The following is a 19,808-nucleotide window of genomic DNA, read 5'->3' on the forward strand; positions in this document are numbered from 1 at the left end:
AATCATGGGCTGTCGTGACTATTTAACAACTGAAATCTTCACATATAATGCATCTATATAATAAAATTAATGTTGGTCTAAGTAGATAATGCATACATTGCTTTCTAACACTTGGGGAACACTTGACTTACAAAGACCTGGCTGACCTAATCAGTCTTTAAAGTCAAACATCTACATCATCACTTTTGTTGCAGTTGGTGTTCTAACACTGTCAGCAAGTTAAACAGACACCTAAATTCACATGCTTTTGGAAAAGMTTCAGAAATATTGATTTTCCTYTGGCTTTTTCTATTTGTTAATGACTAACTGCCACAAATTCCCTATGTCTAATTTAAAGTTTGGTTAGGTATTCAACCCTGTTTGACAGCTCATTCTAAAGGAACAAGGCAGAAAGCTGAATCAAATCCAGCAGGGGATCTCTTAATTCCTTTCCTAACAGACTGCTTGATAAAATTAGCTGGAGAATTATTGACAACTAGTTAGACTTGAAACACCACCTGAAACACCAAGTTCGCAGTGTAGTCACAGAAGAATAATAAAGTCCTATTTATTTTAGCTAAAAGTATGCATTATAAACAAATTCTGTCTTTGTATCAAAACACAGTATGATATTTTATTATCATATATAAAATACTAGTATTCTAAAATTCCTGTCTGATTTTGATTTTTTTCCCAGGTGAAACATGTATTACTTGCATCTTTTTAGATGAGCTACAATAGCTACTTAGATCAGTAAAGGTGTTTCTCATTAAAAAGTGTTTGGCAATAGTTGACTACACTTGGCACAGAATCATAAACCAAAACTGCCCAGTGAGTAAACAAGGATTATAATTTGCATCTCTCCCATATTCCTTTTCTGTTCACAGGACCTAAAATAGCTGTACTTAACAGCAAAGAATTAAACTAACTCATTGTTTATTACTGAAATATCATAACCTACAACTGTGTATTGGAGCAAAATTATTTGAAAGAAGAGACAGGGCCTCCAAATCTCTGGCACTACTAAAACGTATGAATTTCTGGTTCACTTTCCATCATTTTGAAGTAGGGAGAAATGAAGGAAGAATAAAATTCAGTCCAGATACCAAAACAGTCATCAGCATTAGTCTAGAAATGAAAGTGTATCCTCTCCAAACCCTTCATCTCTCCTACCAAAGTCTTSTATCTTCTGTGTTTTCTCACCAGACTATTGGCATGGAAAAACAGGGGGGAGAACATTGCTCTTGCGACACAGTGAGGAGACATGGAAGGCAAAAGATTACAGTGCTGGGGATATATAAATGAAGAGGTGGTAAAGCTGATCTATACAGGGCAAGCAGAAAAGGAAGTAYTCCCAATCTGACTGACCAACACGCATTTTAATAGCAGGGTAGAGGGCTTTTCCAAAATGCCCAAGGGATCACATTATAGTGAGATCACTGAAACCCTAGGAGAATTCCAACTTTCTTATCAGCAAGGACCCTTGTGACAAGTATGCAAATTCCTTCAAGTTCAAAAGATAATGGGAAAGTCTCCTGAAGTGTGAATGTTTTCAGGACACTTCAGATACACAAGAGTTTTTGATTTATATGCACATCACATAAGTACAGTTTCATGTTTACTATTTGAGAAAGAAAGTATTACTTCACAGATACCAAGATTTTTACTCTCTTGCTCCTATTTAAGGCTGTGTCTACAGAGTGTGGGAATTCTAATGCCAGATTGAAACATGCTGCCATTTCACCAACACATGCTCTAGGACATCTTGTGGTTTTACACACAGAAAAGGGGACTGTTCCCTCCTTATTGTCATTTCTAGCAGCAGTTCTCAACTCTCAGACAAACACGGAATAACTCTGCTTTTCTACTACTAGTTCACAYAGGGAAACTCACTTTTGCAAGTAAGAGCTCCCATGAAAAAGAAAGGCCCAAGGTACCATAAGGCTACCACAGCCACCACGTTACTTTTTACCTTCTCAAGACCTGTGCTAAAATTTTCAGCATTACATGAATCCTCAGAAATACCATTTGAGAAACTATATCCAGAGTGCTTGTAAAAATCTGAGAAGAAATTGACATTTCAGCCACCATCTTGGCTTTAAATAAATTTTATATAAATAAAGTTTAATAAACTGAAAAGTTTTGGTGGCATTTTACATTGTGAGTACTTTATTGCTGTTTGAATTAAATGGAAAACATTAAATTGAAACCAAGTCAATCACTCCACATCCAGGGAGCTGCTCTGAAAGAGACGTATGACATCATCCATTTATGTGGTGACTTTGTACCTGAGTACAATGACGTGTAACTACTGTATAAAACCAGTTTAATCTTACTTTTAATTTTATTATTTGAAACGCTGTAATTTCAAATCTACTTCACCCACCGACAGAGCTAAAAGCAAAAAAATCAAGATAAATGCTGTTGGATAATCAGATACAAAAAAAAAAAAAAAGTTCTACTCTCATACTTACTTTTGAATCATATGCTGACTGCTGAATAACTTCAGGGGCCATCCAAAACGGGGTTCCAACAAAGGTATTTCTCTTAATTTGCGTGTCTGTCAGCTGCCCAGCAACTCCAAAATCAGCAAGCTTAACATCRCCTTGTTCTGATAACAAGACATTGGCAGCTGCCAATGGAAAATAACATAATAGATTAATAACTAAATCAGAATAATGTTTTAAGGTTTTTAAAGGCTTTAACAAAGTAACATTTGAAATGTTGCACACCTTTTATATCCCTGTGAATTTTCTTCTCTGAGTGTAGGTAATCAAGACCTTTCAAGATTTCCTTTAGCATAGTAGCAATCTGGAATTCATCAAATGGRCCAGCACGCAGCTTCAGAAAAAAGACACATTAAAATAATTTTAGTMTTGTATGTAATTTTTGCCTTGTTTTGATTAAATTAAATCTTGAACTTGAATYATTTTTTAAAGTAAAGAGCTAATAAAATTAATGAAATATTCAATGGAATATATCAGTATTCTAATTGAAATAGGTGCCACTGGAATGACCACCTTCACATCTCCTCTACTGATAATAAACTGAAAATGCTGTTACTCCTCTAACATACACTGTGTCCCCTCAGCATTGCAAAGCACATGAAAAGCCACRACTAACTTTACATAAAGTTGTATTTCCCTACAGGCAGCAAACACAGCAGACTGAATTTTGCAATTTAGATGAAATAAATTATCAAAACCAGTTTATTTCAAAATAGATTAATCTGTTGACTGTGGGTTTTAAATTTAATGATGCAGTTTTTACCTGTTCCRGCATTTTTAATTCTATGCTTGCTTTTGTATCAAGAGCCTAACATGCTGCTATAATGGTGATAGTATGGATTAAGTGTAAGCTTTGCACATTAGAAAGCTATGCAAAWAAACCAGAAGCAATTAAGGTGAGTGATTTAAAAAATACCAACAACACAGCACTGAAAAAGTGAACACCATGAAATTATGGTATGGCAAAGTGAGGCAAATTACGCAAAACTTAAATTTTATTCTTCTAAAATTTTATTCTTCTAAAATTTTATTCTTCTAAAATTTTATTCTTCTACAGGTTCAGTTATTTAAATTGGCACTAGTAAAAGCTATTTCCCAATTTCTGACACTCCATTGAATACTGTCAATTACTCAAAAGTGCTAGAGTATCTCACAGCCCCTTTCTCAAAAAGRCCAAGTTCCAGAGCTACAAACTACCACATGCTACACCTAATTATTGTGCTTTTGATGAGTTGATGTGATGCAATTTCATAAAGACATTTAAATAGATTTGTGAAGTCAAACACATACTTCAACTCTCGCAGACAGGACCCCCRTTAGCAAATGCATAATTATCACCATTCTGTAATAGTGAAGACATGATATTTTCCCTTCAGAATCATACAAAGACTGAGCTATATTATCTTACAGGAAAGGGTGGGTCTGAAAYGTTACAGAGTTGCACCGAAACCATGAGGAAACCACATCCACACTCAGTGGACTGTGCTGGTGCACTCTCCAGGCTACACCCTCCATGAATGSCACACTATSTGAAGTAAAAGGCACTTTCATGCTTAACTGAAAATACCTGAACATGGAAAACCCAGCACCTTTTAACCAGTTAAAATTAACTGTGTCTGTGGACACACTCTTCATTCATTCCTCAGACCCAAACCTAAAGGAAACATTTTTTTTTACTTAAGTGTAATGAATTCTACTGGGAGGAGGTGAGAAGGGACAGACAGAGGACCCCAAACCCAAAATCCCCACCACACAGAGCAAGAAAAGGGATTTCTCAAACAAAAAAAAAACATTGCTTTATTTGACTGAGAACAAATGGATGCTTCCTAATGCTTAGAGATAAAGAGTAAAATTTAAAATTTAACGCTAATTCAATGTAACAGAACTACCATTCAAATTCACACTTTTTGGAGCATTACTACATAGCAATGATGTAGTATCAGTTGCCTCCGGGTACTTATTTTATGAATTAATAAAAAAACCACAATGAAATAAAGTTCACTGATACTTATAATGCAAAAAAACTATATACTTACAAGATCCAAAGCTGACCCTCCACCCAAGTATTCCATTATTATCCATAGTTTTGTGCCCTGTAAAGGAAGGCATGAGTTGTTAAAAGTCCAAGGCTGTCATAAAAAATTTACACATATTTCAACAGACTACCAGCACACTCTCAGGGGAAGGCAAATAGAGTCTCGTTAATCACCTAGTTATATGTAATCACTTCTTGTRGAATGATCACACAGCTCCTGTGAAGTCTAAAATATTAATTAGTAAGTTTGACTTCTGCATGTAAAAAAGCAATGAGAAAAAAACACCATCACTACTAACCAATTTCTGCTAAATAGTATCTAAAATGGTTTCACTTAAAGCAACAGAACTCAGAAGGAAAAAAAGTGATTAGGTGGTGATTTAACTTTTCATTAAATACAAATAATTATTTAAAATGGACCTTGTGAATACATGAGCTTCTGCACRTCCTCTGTGGAGATACCTCAACCTCTAGAACTGACAAATTCTTCTAACACTGATTTCTAGGTGCTGACTTTGTCCTCAGCTTGTCACTGCAAAAGGTAGCTGGTTCATAGAAACAAAATTGGAAAAATTTCCTAGAAAATCTACAGCCTACTTGCTTTCCAGATTCCCCTCAAATTTCAGACAAAATTCAAATATGAATCTATGAGCTATTGCTCTAGAAAATTCTGTGAATAAATATATTTCTTTATTTAAAATAAAACCCAATTATTAAAAATACTCAACTGAACCACACCTGGTGAAGTACCACACACACTGTGTAAGTTTCCAGCAAATATTTACTGGTGCTAGTTCCTCATAACAGAGCAGAAACTTAGGGCAAGAGTACCCTTTAAAGCCTCTTGCATTCTCCATTGTATACTTTCCCACCCTATGGCCTGCCCAGGGATGGAAATCTAAAGAAAACTGAGCAAGTAAATAAAGGTGCAGTTYCTGAAAGCACCACATCCAATCATTCTAACAAAGTGTGCTCTATTAGATTTATACTGAATTTAAAAAAACACACCATTTATGAAAGTCTATTCCAATATTATGATCTCAGCAGGGAAGGGCTGGCTAATTTTAGCAGTTTTTATAAAGCCCAACTTTGTCAGCTCAGAAGACCTGCAAGGAACTCCTGTTCAAGGCAAACATTGTGGTTACCAGACATGTTTGGAGGATTTGACTATTACTTGAAAACAGTACAGGGTGAAAATGAGTAAGTACTTTGTTTCTCAAATAATGCCTCAAAGAAATTGCTACTATCCACTGTAACGGGGTGTGGATATTTTCTAGCCAGGCATGAACAACCTTTTTCCTAGCTATTTTCTGTCAGCCAAGTATAAATAGACAGGGCAGAGCAACCAGGATCTTTGGATTGTCTCAAAGCTTTGCTGCACAAAGTGCTGGACAATTCTGATGGAAGTCTCTGGATGATAYTACAGCATTTCTCCATATTTGAATCTGAAAACCTGAGAGTAACTTCAGGTTTGTTTTAATTGCAAAAGAAAAGAGCAAGCCCAGGTGGCTGTAATAGTTACAAGGCTGGACACTGAAAACCTTGGTCTAAGTGACACAAATAAGGAAAACAATCATGGAATTCCAGTCATCAGGAGATCTGCCTCTATGGTACAGATGGAAAGAACAGCTGAAGCACTCCATCAGGCTTCCCAAATTTGTGTAGCCAGAACATGCCAGAACTAGGATAGCTTTTAATACCTTTAATCTTTTTCTTGCCTGAACTGGTAGGGTAKTAATGCATTTTGACAAGCCATTAAGCTGGAGGAAAACACTCATTTCAGCTATCTAACCTAACTTTTCAAGGGTAGCCTCCACACCCAATGGTTTATTTATTGAGAAGTTATTTAAAATCAAAGTGCAATAGGGGATGAGGAGACAAATTTAGATCCTGACCTTCCACAAATCTGAATATCTACAAACACCTTCATCARGACTCAAAAGCTGCAACACAGCTGAAACTTGTAMAATTCTACACAAATTAGTGAAAGCCATGATATTAAGGTAAAACATTTTATTATTGTAAACAACAGTGTTTATTAAGGTGCATTGTTTGACTGTACRTATGCTTGCACTTCACCTATCAGTATGTATAGAAAACACTACTGATCTTGCCAGATACAATGAAAATTTGGGAAAAAATCACTAGTACCTAAGCTTTAAGGTTAATTCAATGGGAAACTCCCATTTGAATTTCAAGATATACATCATCATGATATGGGGGCTTTTGTACATTTTTGTGTCACAATAGCTGAAAACTGGCATCCACTTTATCGTAAGAACCTCAAGGAAGCTGACCTTACCATCTTGTACCCAATGATGTTTTTAAAAACTAAAATACCTGATAACAGACAAGCAACACTGCCCTGCTAGGAAAACTATTGAGGGACTGTCCATACTTTTAAAATCCCATTTACAAGTCAGATGTRCAAGCTGTAGCTAATGAACAGCTAGGCTGCAGAATGTACCAGTAACTTACACGGCGATCAGCTGAGCTGACTAAGTTACAAATTAGTAAGTCAAGTAATTGAAATAAAGACACTCTTCCCTTCTGCCTTTCAGCAGCAGGGGCATCTGGGAGAGCCTATGTGCAGCTGGCAAGCCCCAGGCTCCCTGGGACTGGGCCACTCCATCAGCCACAAGGCTGCCTTTGCATCCTSAAGTGTGAAGAAACTGTCAAGATACAGACTGTGTAGAACAGACTGTACAAAAATAAAATCTCTCATCTGAAATGTTTCCAATTAGAACCTTCTCACAATTAGATCTTTYGTGTTTTAGTCGTAACAACTTTTAACTATCAACTGTGCTATCTTGCTGGAGGGAAAACTCAAAAACTACAAAATGATGACAAGAACAATCTGCTTACTCAAGGGCTTAGTTAAAATTGATTAAAAAATCAGAATAAGTTACAACAGAAGATGCTCCGTTACAGTTCAATCAGATGAACTGAGGCTTACATTCTAAACTTGAAGCCAACACATGGTCTCAGCTGCAATTTCTTCAAAGTAAAAACCATAAAATTTAAAGATTTAAGCCAGATCAGGATTAGTGAGCTATCAGAGAAATACCGGTAAGTGCTGTAGGCAACCTGAATGCCTYTGCACTGAGAGTTTGCTTCGGTATTTAGTCAGGAAAACACTAGGTCTCTTTGAACAGTATAAAACTACAAACATTTCTAATGGCATTTTGACAACKTTAGAGACAGCTACATGTATGATTAATACACTTTAGTAAACTATTCTGARTCCATAAGCGTGACCTGAAACAGCACACTGGCTCAACTGTTTTGTTTGCCAGTAAATAAAGATGCACAGGAAAAAAAGGAAAGTATCTTAAATTTTGAAATACCCTCTATTTACCTCATGCTTATGCTCTTTTAAACCATTATCTTAAAAGGTATTTCTAGGACTTTTGCAGTGATCTTTATACACAAACTGACATCTAGCAGCAAACATGTGAACATAACTTCACACCAGTTATATCCATGGCAAACTGTTCTGATCTCTGCAGCGTAGGACTTCACTTTGTAAGTAACTGTCTTAATTTTCAGAGTTCAAACTCACTATTTCTTAACCTTTAATTAYACAGTAATTTGGTACACAATTGTATCCATTTGACTGTTTCAAAGAGATATAGTGTATAGAAAAATTAAATCCCGAATGAAGTACTACACAGCTGAATAGCTAGGCTGACAGCCACTCTCAAAGAAATAGCTAGTAAAAAGTTAACAGCTACAACAATTAAGTTTTAAAAGAAGTAGATAGATACAACTCTTAAAATACCTGTTATTAATACAATGAAAACGCAGCATAAAAAGTTCTTTGCACACTGAACAAAGCCAATACCCTCTTTCCACTGAGGAGTATCAATGCTGAAAGATCTTGAACTAGCAACCTGGGAATAATCTAACCTAAGAATAATTTAGACAGAAGATACTACTTTAAAAGTTGCTTTATTTATTCTTTTTTAACTACAGAATTAAAAGTACTCCTTTACTTGTGGACATTTTTATTCATTTACCTGGGGAACAGCAAGCAGCAGAATTAYCTATCACACTAGTCTGGGATGAAAAGCATTCCTGTGAACCACTTTTTAGGGTTTTTTTGGTGTTTGTGTTTGTGGGTTCTTTTCAAAGAGGAATTTCTTAAAGGAATGGGAAAGCAACCAAAATTCCACAAACACCTCCCCAARGTCCATGCACAGAAATTTTCCTTCCCCAAAAACTTTACAAGTGTGAAAAGTAAACAAGAGATCAGCATTAATCTTTCAGAATTTACCCATTTAGAGCAGAAATGGAAGAAACTCACACAGTGCTGAGTAGAGTACTGCAGTATTAGCATGATCCTACATTAGCCAAGAATTTTTAAAAAATAAAAAAACCTAAGCAGAATTTAATAGTTGTATAGCACTGATAGAATAACTATACCTGCCACACCTATATGGTTGTAAATAATGAAAAGACTATTTTCTTTCCCTATTCAATCCACAACTTACAAATCTTTTCCCACYCATCACCCCCAGAAAACAAACAAAGAACAAACAAAACAAATCCCCACCCAATCAAAGTTTAAATCCTCCATTTATAGCAGCTGAAATCACTGCTTAACTCTGAGATTTCCCCACTTTTCCAAGCAAAAACACTCCCAAGTAAAAACTTTATCCAAGATTTACTCTGACCTGTTTGTACTTCAGGGCAAACAACTGGGYTTCTACAGCACAAAGTTGAAAAGACAGATATTCAGGAGGGTAGAATTTAGGGGCTAGCTCATCACAGAAAATAAAAGACTGTAAGACAGATCGAATCTGGATCTACAGTACCATTTGTGCACTGCTCCAGGGGAACCTTACTAGCTGAATTCAAAGTTATCTTGAGATGAACCTGCCTGTTCTAATGTCCTGTGATGCAGGAAAGTAAATCCTGCTTCTCAGACCTTTATCACTTAATAACAAACAAAACAAAAATCCCACTGATTGAGACAAGAGAATCAAAAATGGGATAACAGTGGCAATTTGTATGTTTACTTGGGTATGAAGAACTCTCAGTAAACAGGAAAACCACTATRGCTGTCTTACATTAGTCAAAATGAGAAGTTAGCATTTGGAGTAGACTAAATAAAGTGGAAATATTAGAAAAATAACTTGCCCGCTTAGTATCAAAATATAAAAAAATKGAATACTTTTGCTATTTAAACAGGAAAAAAGCAAAATCTACAAAGAGTATCTCTAAATAAATTCTGCAAATTCTTTTATGTATCACTGAAAGATACATAAAAGTATCATATCAAAAGATATCACTGAAAGATAAGTGTGACACCGGGAACACTTACCAGAAATCTGTCTTTAGAATGTAAAAAACCACACTAGGCTTAAGAAAGCAGAAATGCTGAGGGGGAGACCAAGCACCAAAAAACAGAAACAACGAGAAAAACCTCCCAAACTGAAGCAAACAAAAACCAACCAACCAACAAAAAACCCAAATGCAAGCACATAATCCCCCCCCCAGACATTTAATCAACACTTTATAAATGGTTATAGGGATTTTTTAAAAAACGGGGGCTTTTTTTGTGTCTGCAGCACAAAACATTTGCACATCCTTTAAGGTAATTGCACCTGAACAGTCTCTAAATTTGAAAGGTCTTACTCAATTTTTTTGATTTCTGAAGGTTTTCCTTTTTGTTTGTTTTTAAATTATGTCTTAGATAACATTTCACACAGTGGTTACATAACACTGCTGATGTCAGTGTTACTTTGTCTCAGGCCTACTAAGCTGCATAATTGCCAACACATTTTACGTGGTGCAGGGTTTCTTTCCACACCAGGAACAGCTTTTGTTTCTACAGCTATGAAGGTATTTTTTTCTTATCCAGAAAGGTCACAAGATTATGCTAGGGACTGTGGAGGAGGAGAGAAAATCAAGGTCCAAGAGCAATGGCAAAAAGAATCTTTTATCAACTCTGTTCATTATGTAGCCATTTTGTGTAAATCCCAGACTRTAAGAGTGAGAAGCAAAAAGGAAAAATGAAGTGAAAAACTGTTCAAAGAAAAATAAAAATCTACTAAAAATGGCAAAAGGGCATGATAAATTTTCCTTAATTTCAGATGCTTTTCCTAGCAGCATTCTAGCAAATCTTTGTGCACTATCATACATTACCTTCAAATATGATCCATAGTATTTTGTTACGTAAGGACTATCACACTGACTTAAAACAGTTATCTCTTGCTGTATATCTTCTATTTCATCTTCTGCTTCTTCAAGGTCTATGATTTTTATGGCAACCACTTGCTGTGTCCGATTATCAATTCCTTTGAAGACCTCACCAAAGGAGCCTTTCCCAATGCGTTCCAGTTTTGTGAATAGCTCTTCTGGGTCTGCTCTGTGGTTCTAGAAAAAAACAAAAAAACAAAAAAAAAAAGGAAAAAATATTAATGAGTTGCTTAATTTACTTCCAAGTTATTAGCCCTCATTGCTTCCCCAAGAAGCACATCATCCAGATTTATCATCACCAGAAGGCTTGCATCAGATCAATTTATTTCCTACACACTAACTTCTAACTCAGCTATTAGTTACAGAACATACATTATGCAAYTCTGTCAAAGGTAAATGAACCTCACCCGGGAGGCAGTCAGGTACAACCTCATTTCACTTCCTCACAAAACAACCCTTTAAAACAAAAGAATAGAGCTGTTCTTAACATTAATCCTGTCTGTGCAGTAATTCAGAAGACTGGGGAATGCAATTACTGGCACAGGAGCACCAATATCATCACCCAGCAGAAAAGGCTGGGCTTCCCACCTGGCCAGGAGCCCGGGGCAGGCACCAGAGCAGCTCCTGTCACATAACACAGCGAGGGGATGGCACGACTGCCAGATCCCAAAATCAGGTAAGACCARGTGTCTTGAGGGCAGTTAAAAGTGCTGATAGAAAGCTTAGCCAAAGGGACGGTGAGATGGATGTTCCACAAAGAAATCAGAAGGCTGTCACAGAGTATTGAAGATCAGTGCATTGATCAGAACTGACTGGTGTCACCAAACACACCTTAAAGAGGGGAGCAGGGCAACCAGCAGCAGAGCACTGCTTGGAATCCCTGCTGAGTAACTACTCTAAAAATCACCAGACTGGATTTATTCAAATATTTAAAATTTCTTAGCTTAACTCAAGTATTCAGCAGGGCAACAAAAAGGAAGCATATTCTCATTTTCCCTTCAAGATAAAGCATGTGGCTGCTTAGAGAACCTTGTGCATCCAAACATCAGAGCAGCRGCTTTTGAAGGACATGGATGACACACTCCACAGTTTAAGAACACAGAACTTCAGATTAGAGAACAGAGGTTTACAGAAAGTGTTTTGAAGAGGTCAGACAGACACACCAAAAGAACAGAACAGCCCATGCTCTGCACAGCAACAGAATTAAGCACCTTACTGTTATCAGAATTGGGCAACTGACTACAYAAATCAGTCTTAAAATTAAGAAACACTTCTGCCTGAAAAAATCCCTCTAATTCAGTAAGAAGTTTTGGAAATATGAAAGAGATTCTTTGCTCTGCATCTTTCTCACATTCCAAAAGTCAAAACCAGCAAAAGAAGTGGCAGGTTTGGCAAAAGCAGACATTTAACCTAAAGCACAGATTACCCTACATAACCAAAATCCTCAAGTATCAACATGAAACTCCAGAAAATAACTATGCTGGTTTTCTTGCAAATTCATAAAAAAAAAATCTTTACTGGGAAAAAAATATATTAGTACTTTAAAGTAGTCACAAATGGACAGTCCCATTTTCTTACAAGTGGGCCCTTATTGTGGCTTCCTCCCCTTGACCAGAACCAGAATTTATTCCACTATATAGTGAAATGAATCAGGAAACAGATTTAGCTAGGAGTTAACCATATGACTTGCCAGGTTTATTTTCAGCTGAATCAGTTCACTGCTTATATACACCAAGCTGTCATTTCTGCTATCACAAAAGGAGGGAACATGAATTAGTGCAGCAGATTCATATTCATCTGTGGAGGTAAGATTTCTAGATTTTGCAAACAGACAAGGCACACTGCTGCTCCTGAGCAGCACATTACAAGAGGAATGAAGAATTTCCTCTTCATCTATAATAAGCTCATTGCTACTCTGTTCCGTTAAATACAAACAATTCCTAGAAATAGTTAAACAAAAAAGTCGTATTTTCTTCTGTTGACAGAGAGACAGTGAAAGACCTAAAAGATGAACATACAATCAAAGCAAATGGAAAAAAAAGGAGAACCTATTAGGTCTGAAACCTGGGAGAACTAATATAATTAAACTGGGAAAGAAAATGACTGAAGGGTTCAGGTGCTCAGAAAGCTTTTAGTTAAAAAAGTCCCAGAACACCAGTAAATCTTCAGACTGTCCAAAGACAGCCACATTGATACACACTACTGCATCAGCTCCTGCCATCATTTAATTGCTGAGACTAAATAACTTTTWAAAAAAAATCTGAATTAAAAATCTATTTTCAGGGGCGCTTCAAAAAATTATTGTAGGGGCAGGTGTGACAAAAGCAGCAGTGACTGCCACCCAGCATTTCCCTGCTGCCAGGTGAGCAGCCAAACTGTCCTCTGGCCAGGAATYGTGTCTCAACTGCATCAGTTGCAGTAAGGAGTAATTAACTGAGAGTTCTCCACTTACAATATCAAAGAAACACACTTCCAAGAAACAAGAAGGATGACTGGCAAAACTTTTCATTGATACTTCAATACTCAACTTCACAAAAACTAGCTTCAATTTAAGACATCTTTGGGATCTGGGATTTCAGTTGTTGATTTGAGATTAAGCTTGTTAAACACTTCCAGTCAGATAAAAGCAAAGCAATTTAATCACAGACCTACTCAGCTTATCCAGCCCTTCACAAATGTCTGATCAACTCAGAGGGCAATACCTGGATTTTGCTTGGGGAGAAACCCTAAGCAGAAAACTCCTCTGGGCTCCTCAGTAGAAAGGCATATCATCCTATAGCACCCACTTAACCACCACCAACAGAACAAACCAACTCTACAAATTCTTTCCCCCAAGCTACTTCAGATGAATCAGAGCTTTAAAAGCTATTTTATCTTCCAAAACTGCTGATGCCATTATGTGTGAGTGCTGGAGGACAGAGAGAGATCAGTCATGGCTGGACTTCTCCAAGCAGAACTCCATGTACATCCCTGGGAGGAGGAGGTGGAACAGAGGGGCAGCAGGGAGAACAAACTGTGCGGGACTACTCGAGGAAACAGTCACATCTTTCTATTCTCAGAAAATCCTCTCACAGCAAGCAAAGTCAGCTTTGCAGCTTCTGTTACTCACTGAGGCTGACAAGGGACTGTAGGACACTCCAGGATAAGGACAAATATTTCTGACCAACTACGGTTAAGACTGAGATAATGCCCTTTGGAAAGACTTCAAACTTGAAACACTGCGTAACTTACAACATGGCCTTAGAACAAAGACTCCATTTGGAAACAGATCTGCTTTTACCTTTCTTAATTTCCTTGTCTTTTAGCCTATTGTTCTACAGGAATGTTTTTTCTACAACTAATGAAAACAAAACAAAACTTTAAAAGACTGGTCTGTAAACAAATGTATAGAAAAGGATGGGGATACATTTTATATAAACAGAAGTGTGTATGTGTGTATACACACCCTCAATAATACCAGTACATTTTTGAAACGCGGCTGCCAGCTAAGCCTCTAATATGGTAGAAATTAAGGTTTTTAACACTATTAACASTCCTGAGCAAAACCACCCATTGTTATTCCTTTTCTATTTCACAGATCTTTCACTGAAAGGGAAAAAAGCTTTGAAAGATGCCTGCATGAGTAACTGGTGTTCTCTTTTTAAATAAACACAGGTTTCCATGGGAAGCCATGTCTGTTGGGCAGCAGATGGTAACAATACAATAGGCAGTATACTGACTCCATCATCACCTCTCCAAAGACAACACCTGWAAGTGGACAAATCAGGCAGAGAATGTCTTGCTCTTCCCCTCCCTAAGCCCACAGACAAAAGCAGCAMCAAGTATGACAAGCACAGGCACATTCACATGCCAGCTCCAGTCTCACCAGCATGACTAAGACAGCAGCACGAGCGTGACAACACAAGCCCTCTGCACCCTCTGCACCGCTTCCAAGTGCACCATTTCACCAGCCCTGCACAACCACACAGCCTGGGACCTTCGGGAAATCTCTCCTCCTCTCTTATCCAGCCTTCTGCCACCACTGTATGTGTTTATGCACATATCTATGTGCACACACAGGGTCACACAATTTGGTCATCCAGTCTGACCACCTGCTCAGAAGCCCCAAATAAAAAAAACCCTATCACATCATTTTTGCCAACACACTTTTTTTTTTTACATAATTTTTGCCAGTTGTTGCATCAAGCATTCTGCCAATCTGGATTATATAAGCATTTTCATTTGATTCCAATAAACACATGTTTCTGAAGCAATGTCCTGGCTGTGTTCTGCTACAAGACTGACTTAATGGCTCACTTTTCCACCTCTGACCCTGTCATGTACCGTACGTCAAATTCTGAATTTTTCCTTTGAAACAAACTTTAGAACACACTGAATATGTAACTTCCAAGATTATACAAACGTCWAATGACACAGACCAAATTAGAAAAMACWGTATTGTCAGGCTGTGGCCGGATCTCTCAGTGTAGGACAGCTCTTTTACAGAAACAGGTCTTCTGAAAACATTCATTAATGAATYTCATTAAAAGGTACTGAATAATACTGAATAAAAAAMCAAAACTTCAGATAATCTTGGACAGAGACTGAACTAATGCCTYGATTCTAATAAAATCAAGCACCTAGCATCCTCTAGGATTCCTAAAGCAACTATTTTAACAGTCTTGTGAGATTCCTTCTAAGCAGTCTGTCAATGTGAGAACACATGCTCTGGTCTTAACAGTATTTCCAAAACCTGACCCAGAAATCCTGTTATGCTAGCTGGACTTTCTAGCTTCTCCTAGGCTTTATTCTGGAACAGAAGTTCCCTTGGAATTATTTGCAGCAGTGCTACAGAACAGTTCACCTACACTGGGAGACATTACCCAAATATGCGGCAGATAAATCAATTAGTTCAAAGGATTTTATAAAAGGTTGGTAAGAGAAACCTATAGAGTGTTTACTTATATGTTTTTCAAGCATCCACTATTATGACAGCCTAACAGGTCCTAGCATCTTTGGAAGCCATCAGAATTACCTGTGTTTAAAAGACTGTSATTTCAAGCAATTCCATCCACATCCATCTATCTGTTCTCAAAAAATAAAGCACCTCTTAAATTTCTTCTGTTCAGACCCTCAAAAAATAGAATTAAAAGGGGTAAGATTGACAAAGCTGATAGGCTACTTCTTAAGTAGCTTATTAACTGATTACTTCTTAGGAGTAATGTCTTAATCAACAGATACATTCTTTGTAGTTTAATTTCTTYCCATACACTATATGCATGTAGTTTCAGATACTATATATATATATACACACACATTAATTATACACCATGCATATTAAATCATATAACTATTTATTCACATACATTATATATATTTCCATATTTTACCTGCATAAGGGAAGTTACTTGCAGAAACAGTGCCATAGGCTTTTGTGCGTGTGTGCTATACATGAAAATTTAAATAGCCTGAAGTTAATGAAGGCACAGGTGCAGATCCATTATTACTTACAAAGAATCAGAAAAAATGAACCTGCTGACATTCAAGACAAAGGTGGAACCTGTACACACCTCTTACTCTCCATCTTGAACACACAAACACACTTTTGTTTTCAGCTGCTTTAGCATGTAAATAAACAAAACAATTTACCAAACTTTTAAATTAYCTACAAGCTTTTCTACTCAGTGGGTAGTAGATCTGAGCCTTGTTGTCCTTAAATGGGACCTGATCTCCATTACACCCTTTATGAAACAGCTTTCTCATCTGATAAGGCCAAGACTCATTACCATTTTTAGTGAGAACCTGCAGAACTTCATATAAAAGCAAAAATAGTGAGGAGAAACGTATGTAGCTATGATTTCATCAARTCACTCATAAGGCAAATTGCTTGAAAATTTATATGACTATTAAAACTCTAAATTCAAAGAGTTCTATTGTCAAATTTTTAAGGAAAGAATTACCTTCATATTCAAACCATCTGACCTGTGGCAGATGCGAGCTGTCAATTGTATGCTATGCTGAAAAGGGAAACCACTGAACTCACTTCCTCTATTCTTAGCTTTTCTTTCACACAACATAAAGCAGCTTAGAGAAAAGCAAAAATAAGCACCAGAAAAAGGCTAATACCATATGTCCCAAAGATTAGCTCTTTGACACAGGCAATTAAAAAAATTTACACCAATTATTTGCAGAGTACTTTGCACYGAGGAAACAGAAATTACTCATGATGGTGAATTTCACTGTAACTGATATCCAACACATCCTACACCTCAAATGGAGTCATACTTAATCTTCTATGTATCAACACCTTTTAATTGCTTAGAATATTTTTAAAAAGTCCTCAAACCACTGCATACAGCTGCATAATCTTCAGTCTGTTTACATCTCTGAAGAGCATAGCCTATTAACAAAGTCAGAGAAATTAAGGAGAGGGGGGCACAAATTACATGATTGAGTCTTTGCTATTATTTGAAAATAATGTGGGTGGCTGAATGTTTTCTAGCTAGAAGGATGGACATTTTGAAATGGAGACAGAAATCAGTTAAGAAATCAACAGGTTCTGGTGTCCCAGTGTTTCAACTTAACTCCTCTGTTCTGCATTTTTTAAGAGTTCAACAAATTGATTTCACAAGTTTCATCTTCACTGTTGAACAGTGCAGGCCAAGTGACTGCTGAATGCCTCAATGAATTAACCTCAATTAGAAGTCAGAACATAAAGGACTATAGCAATTTCTYATTGCTAAAGAACACTTGTAATCCCTCCATTTTAAGAGCTGCTTTGAAAAGCCTACTCTGCAGAAAGATTTCAAAGGCCACATCTAATAGGAATATGGAAAAATAACCATTTATGGGCTGCAGCCTACTTTTAGCAGTGTGCCTTTCCTTTCAGCACCAGCCTGCTTATCAGTACACAAACAATTTTTTCAATTTTTGCCACACCCATTTAAAGGAACAACCACGTCRGAACTCTGCCAGCAATAAACATTATGGCAATTCAACCATTTTCCTAATATTTAAATACAGCTAAGTGGCAAATGCTACATAAATTTCACTGRCCTTTCTCACTCTAGAAACCATTTTAGCAATATCTCTAAGTTAGGACTTGATACACAGATTTTCTTCCTGTAAATAAGATTAGACTCATACTATAAACCAGCTGGAAAGAAAATAACAACAAAATCCAGGTTTTTACTTTGACAGTTCATAAACTAAAAGGTAATAAAAAGACCTCAAGTATAACACACATTAGTATGCTTGCTAAATCTCTCCAATGAAGCAATCATTACTTATTTTCAGGTGAAACAAAATTAAAGTGAGGCAGAAACATGCTAGTTGAAAGAGGATGGCTCCAAACCACAATGTGGGTGGGTTAAAGAGCAGCCACAAGTTTAGTTACCACAGATAAGTCTCCAGACATAGTGACTGATGGCAGTGAACCCTAAGTGGGAYTCCATGCTTAGAGGGTATCACCATTCCTTTAGTTTGGGGAGGGGCCTTTTGGAGAAAGGAAGGCAAACACACCAATCTACCAGAATCCTCGATTTCTGTCCTCTCCCCAAGACTAGAGGAACACAAGCTTGAAAGCTGCACTCTCCCCTTGAACACTGGCCCTCGATCATATCAATGATACTGGACCTGAAGCTACAAAAAGCACACAATGAAAAACCAGAAATGCAACTCCAAAATGAGCTACAAAGAAAGCAAGAAACCTCCGCTGCCAGAATCAACCTGCCCRTTTCAGGAAACTTCTTTTTCAATTACTTTGCAGCTCATTCATAGCATGGCAAAGCATCTCATTACATAAAAGGCAAGAGGAAGGGGGAGGGGAGGAAAAGCAACACCCTGGAAAAAAAAAAGAATTAAGATTCTTCTTGCCAACTAGGCTAGAATAAAGCTGTGCAGGAATGTAAAAATGTTCTTGCTATGACCAGCTGCCAGCTGACACCTTCCTAGGTGAGAGATCAACAGTAAGAACATTTTGCTCCCCTCTACATCTTTAACTGATTTTTACATCAGTAGAAATTCATTATTTTTTATTCAGTGTTTTACATTTAGGCATGTTACAACACTCATGGTCACTTCAAGCTGTACACTGTTTTTATTATTCTGTGTTCAGCTCCCAACACAGAAGCCTCCATTGAAACACAACTTGACATCTAGCAAAGCATAGACACCCTCTGATCCTCCCCCAGTCAACATTATTCAGATATTCAGAACATATAACAGTACCCAGTTGAGAGAAAAGCCTGCAAAAGATTGGGGAGCAGGGGAAACAGGAAAAAAAACACCCATTCTCCAAGACTGAACACATGGTTCTTGAATTCTGGTTCATATAAACAGTGAAGCCACTCTGGGCTCTCAGACTCCCTGTTTCAAGGTTCAAGTGTGAAACCCGCAGGTTTTTGCACAGTTCTCATTCCTTGTTTTCCTTCACYGACGCAGAGAATTCATGCAGAACCAGGACAGACCTTGTCACAAAGCTATTTCAGATATGCTGCCTCTATCAAGACCATTTAAATCCAGATTTCAGCAACACAAACCTGGCTACACACTTCCAAAAATTGCCTCTCTATGCTGTTCTTTAAAGTTTTCCTTATGAAGAAGGAACTAAGTTGAAGCTATGTTCTTTCCTGAGCTAGGGACCTAACCAATATAACCCATCTCTGCAAAAACACATGCACCAAATATGAGAAAGAATGAGAACCAGCAAGCTACTGCTACCTTGTCAGTACTTGTATTAATAGTTTCTCTGATTGAGTTGTTTTTGCCAAATTTATTTAGGTAGCAATCCTTTGGCAGAGATTTGAGTGAATATCACCAGGCAGGCACCCTTCCCATGAAATTTAAGCCTCTCCTTCAGAGCTAAGGAGTAYGCTCAGGGATCCTCATCTAATCAGCAGAAGAGACATGTTCCAGAAGAACTGCAAGAYGTTTGAATTTAAAGAACAAATGACAGTTCTTTAAATAGAGTAAATAGTGGTGAGGCAGTACTAGGAAGGAATTCGATTTCCAATTATTTTAAGAAAGAACTAACAGGATTTGGAACAGTGACTCCTGCCTGACATGATAGATTCCTCACCATCTCTTTACTTCTGCAAAGACAA

General features: G+C 37.2%; 1 protein-coding gene across 3 annotated transcripts in view; it reads right to left on the minus strand.

The window, feature by feature from the left end:
* The window catches only part of STK26 (serine/threonine kinase 26), a 31,900-nt gene that overhangs the window by 4,798 nt on the left and 7,294 nt on the right, over window positions 1–19,808 (minus strand). For all 3 annotated transcript variants that reach the window (XM_057383021.1, XM_057383022.1, XM_057383020.1), the window contains exons 3-6: window positions 10,672–10,902; window positions 4,523–4,579; window positions 2,712–2,820; window positions 2,454–2,611 (exon numbers count right to left, since the gene is read on the minus strand). In XM_057383021.1, the coding sequence (XP_057239004.1) occupies window positions 2,454–2,611; window positions 2,712–2,820; window positions 4,523–4,579; window positions 10,672–10,902 (555 nt within the window). The remainder of the gene's footprint in view (window positions 1–2,453; window positions 2,612–2,711; window positions 2,821–4,522; window positions 4,580–10,671; window positions 10,903–19,808) is intronic.

The sequence above is a fragment of the Malurus melanocephalus genome, unplaced genomic scaffold (genome assembly GCF_030028575.1).
Source record: "Malurus melanocephalus ecotype Western Australia unplaced genomic scaffold, MMel_1.1 scaffold_603, whole genome shotgun sequence".
Lineage (NCBI taxonomy): Eukaryota > Metazoa > Chordata > Aves > Passeriformes > Maluridae > Malurus > Malurus melanocephalus.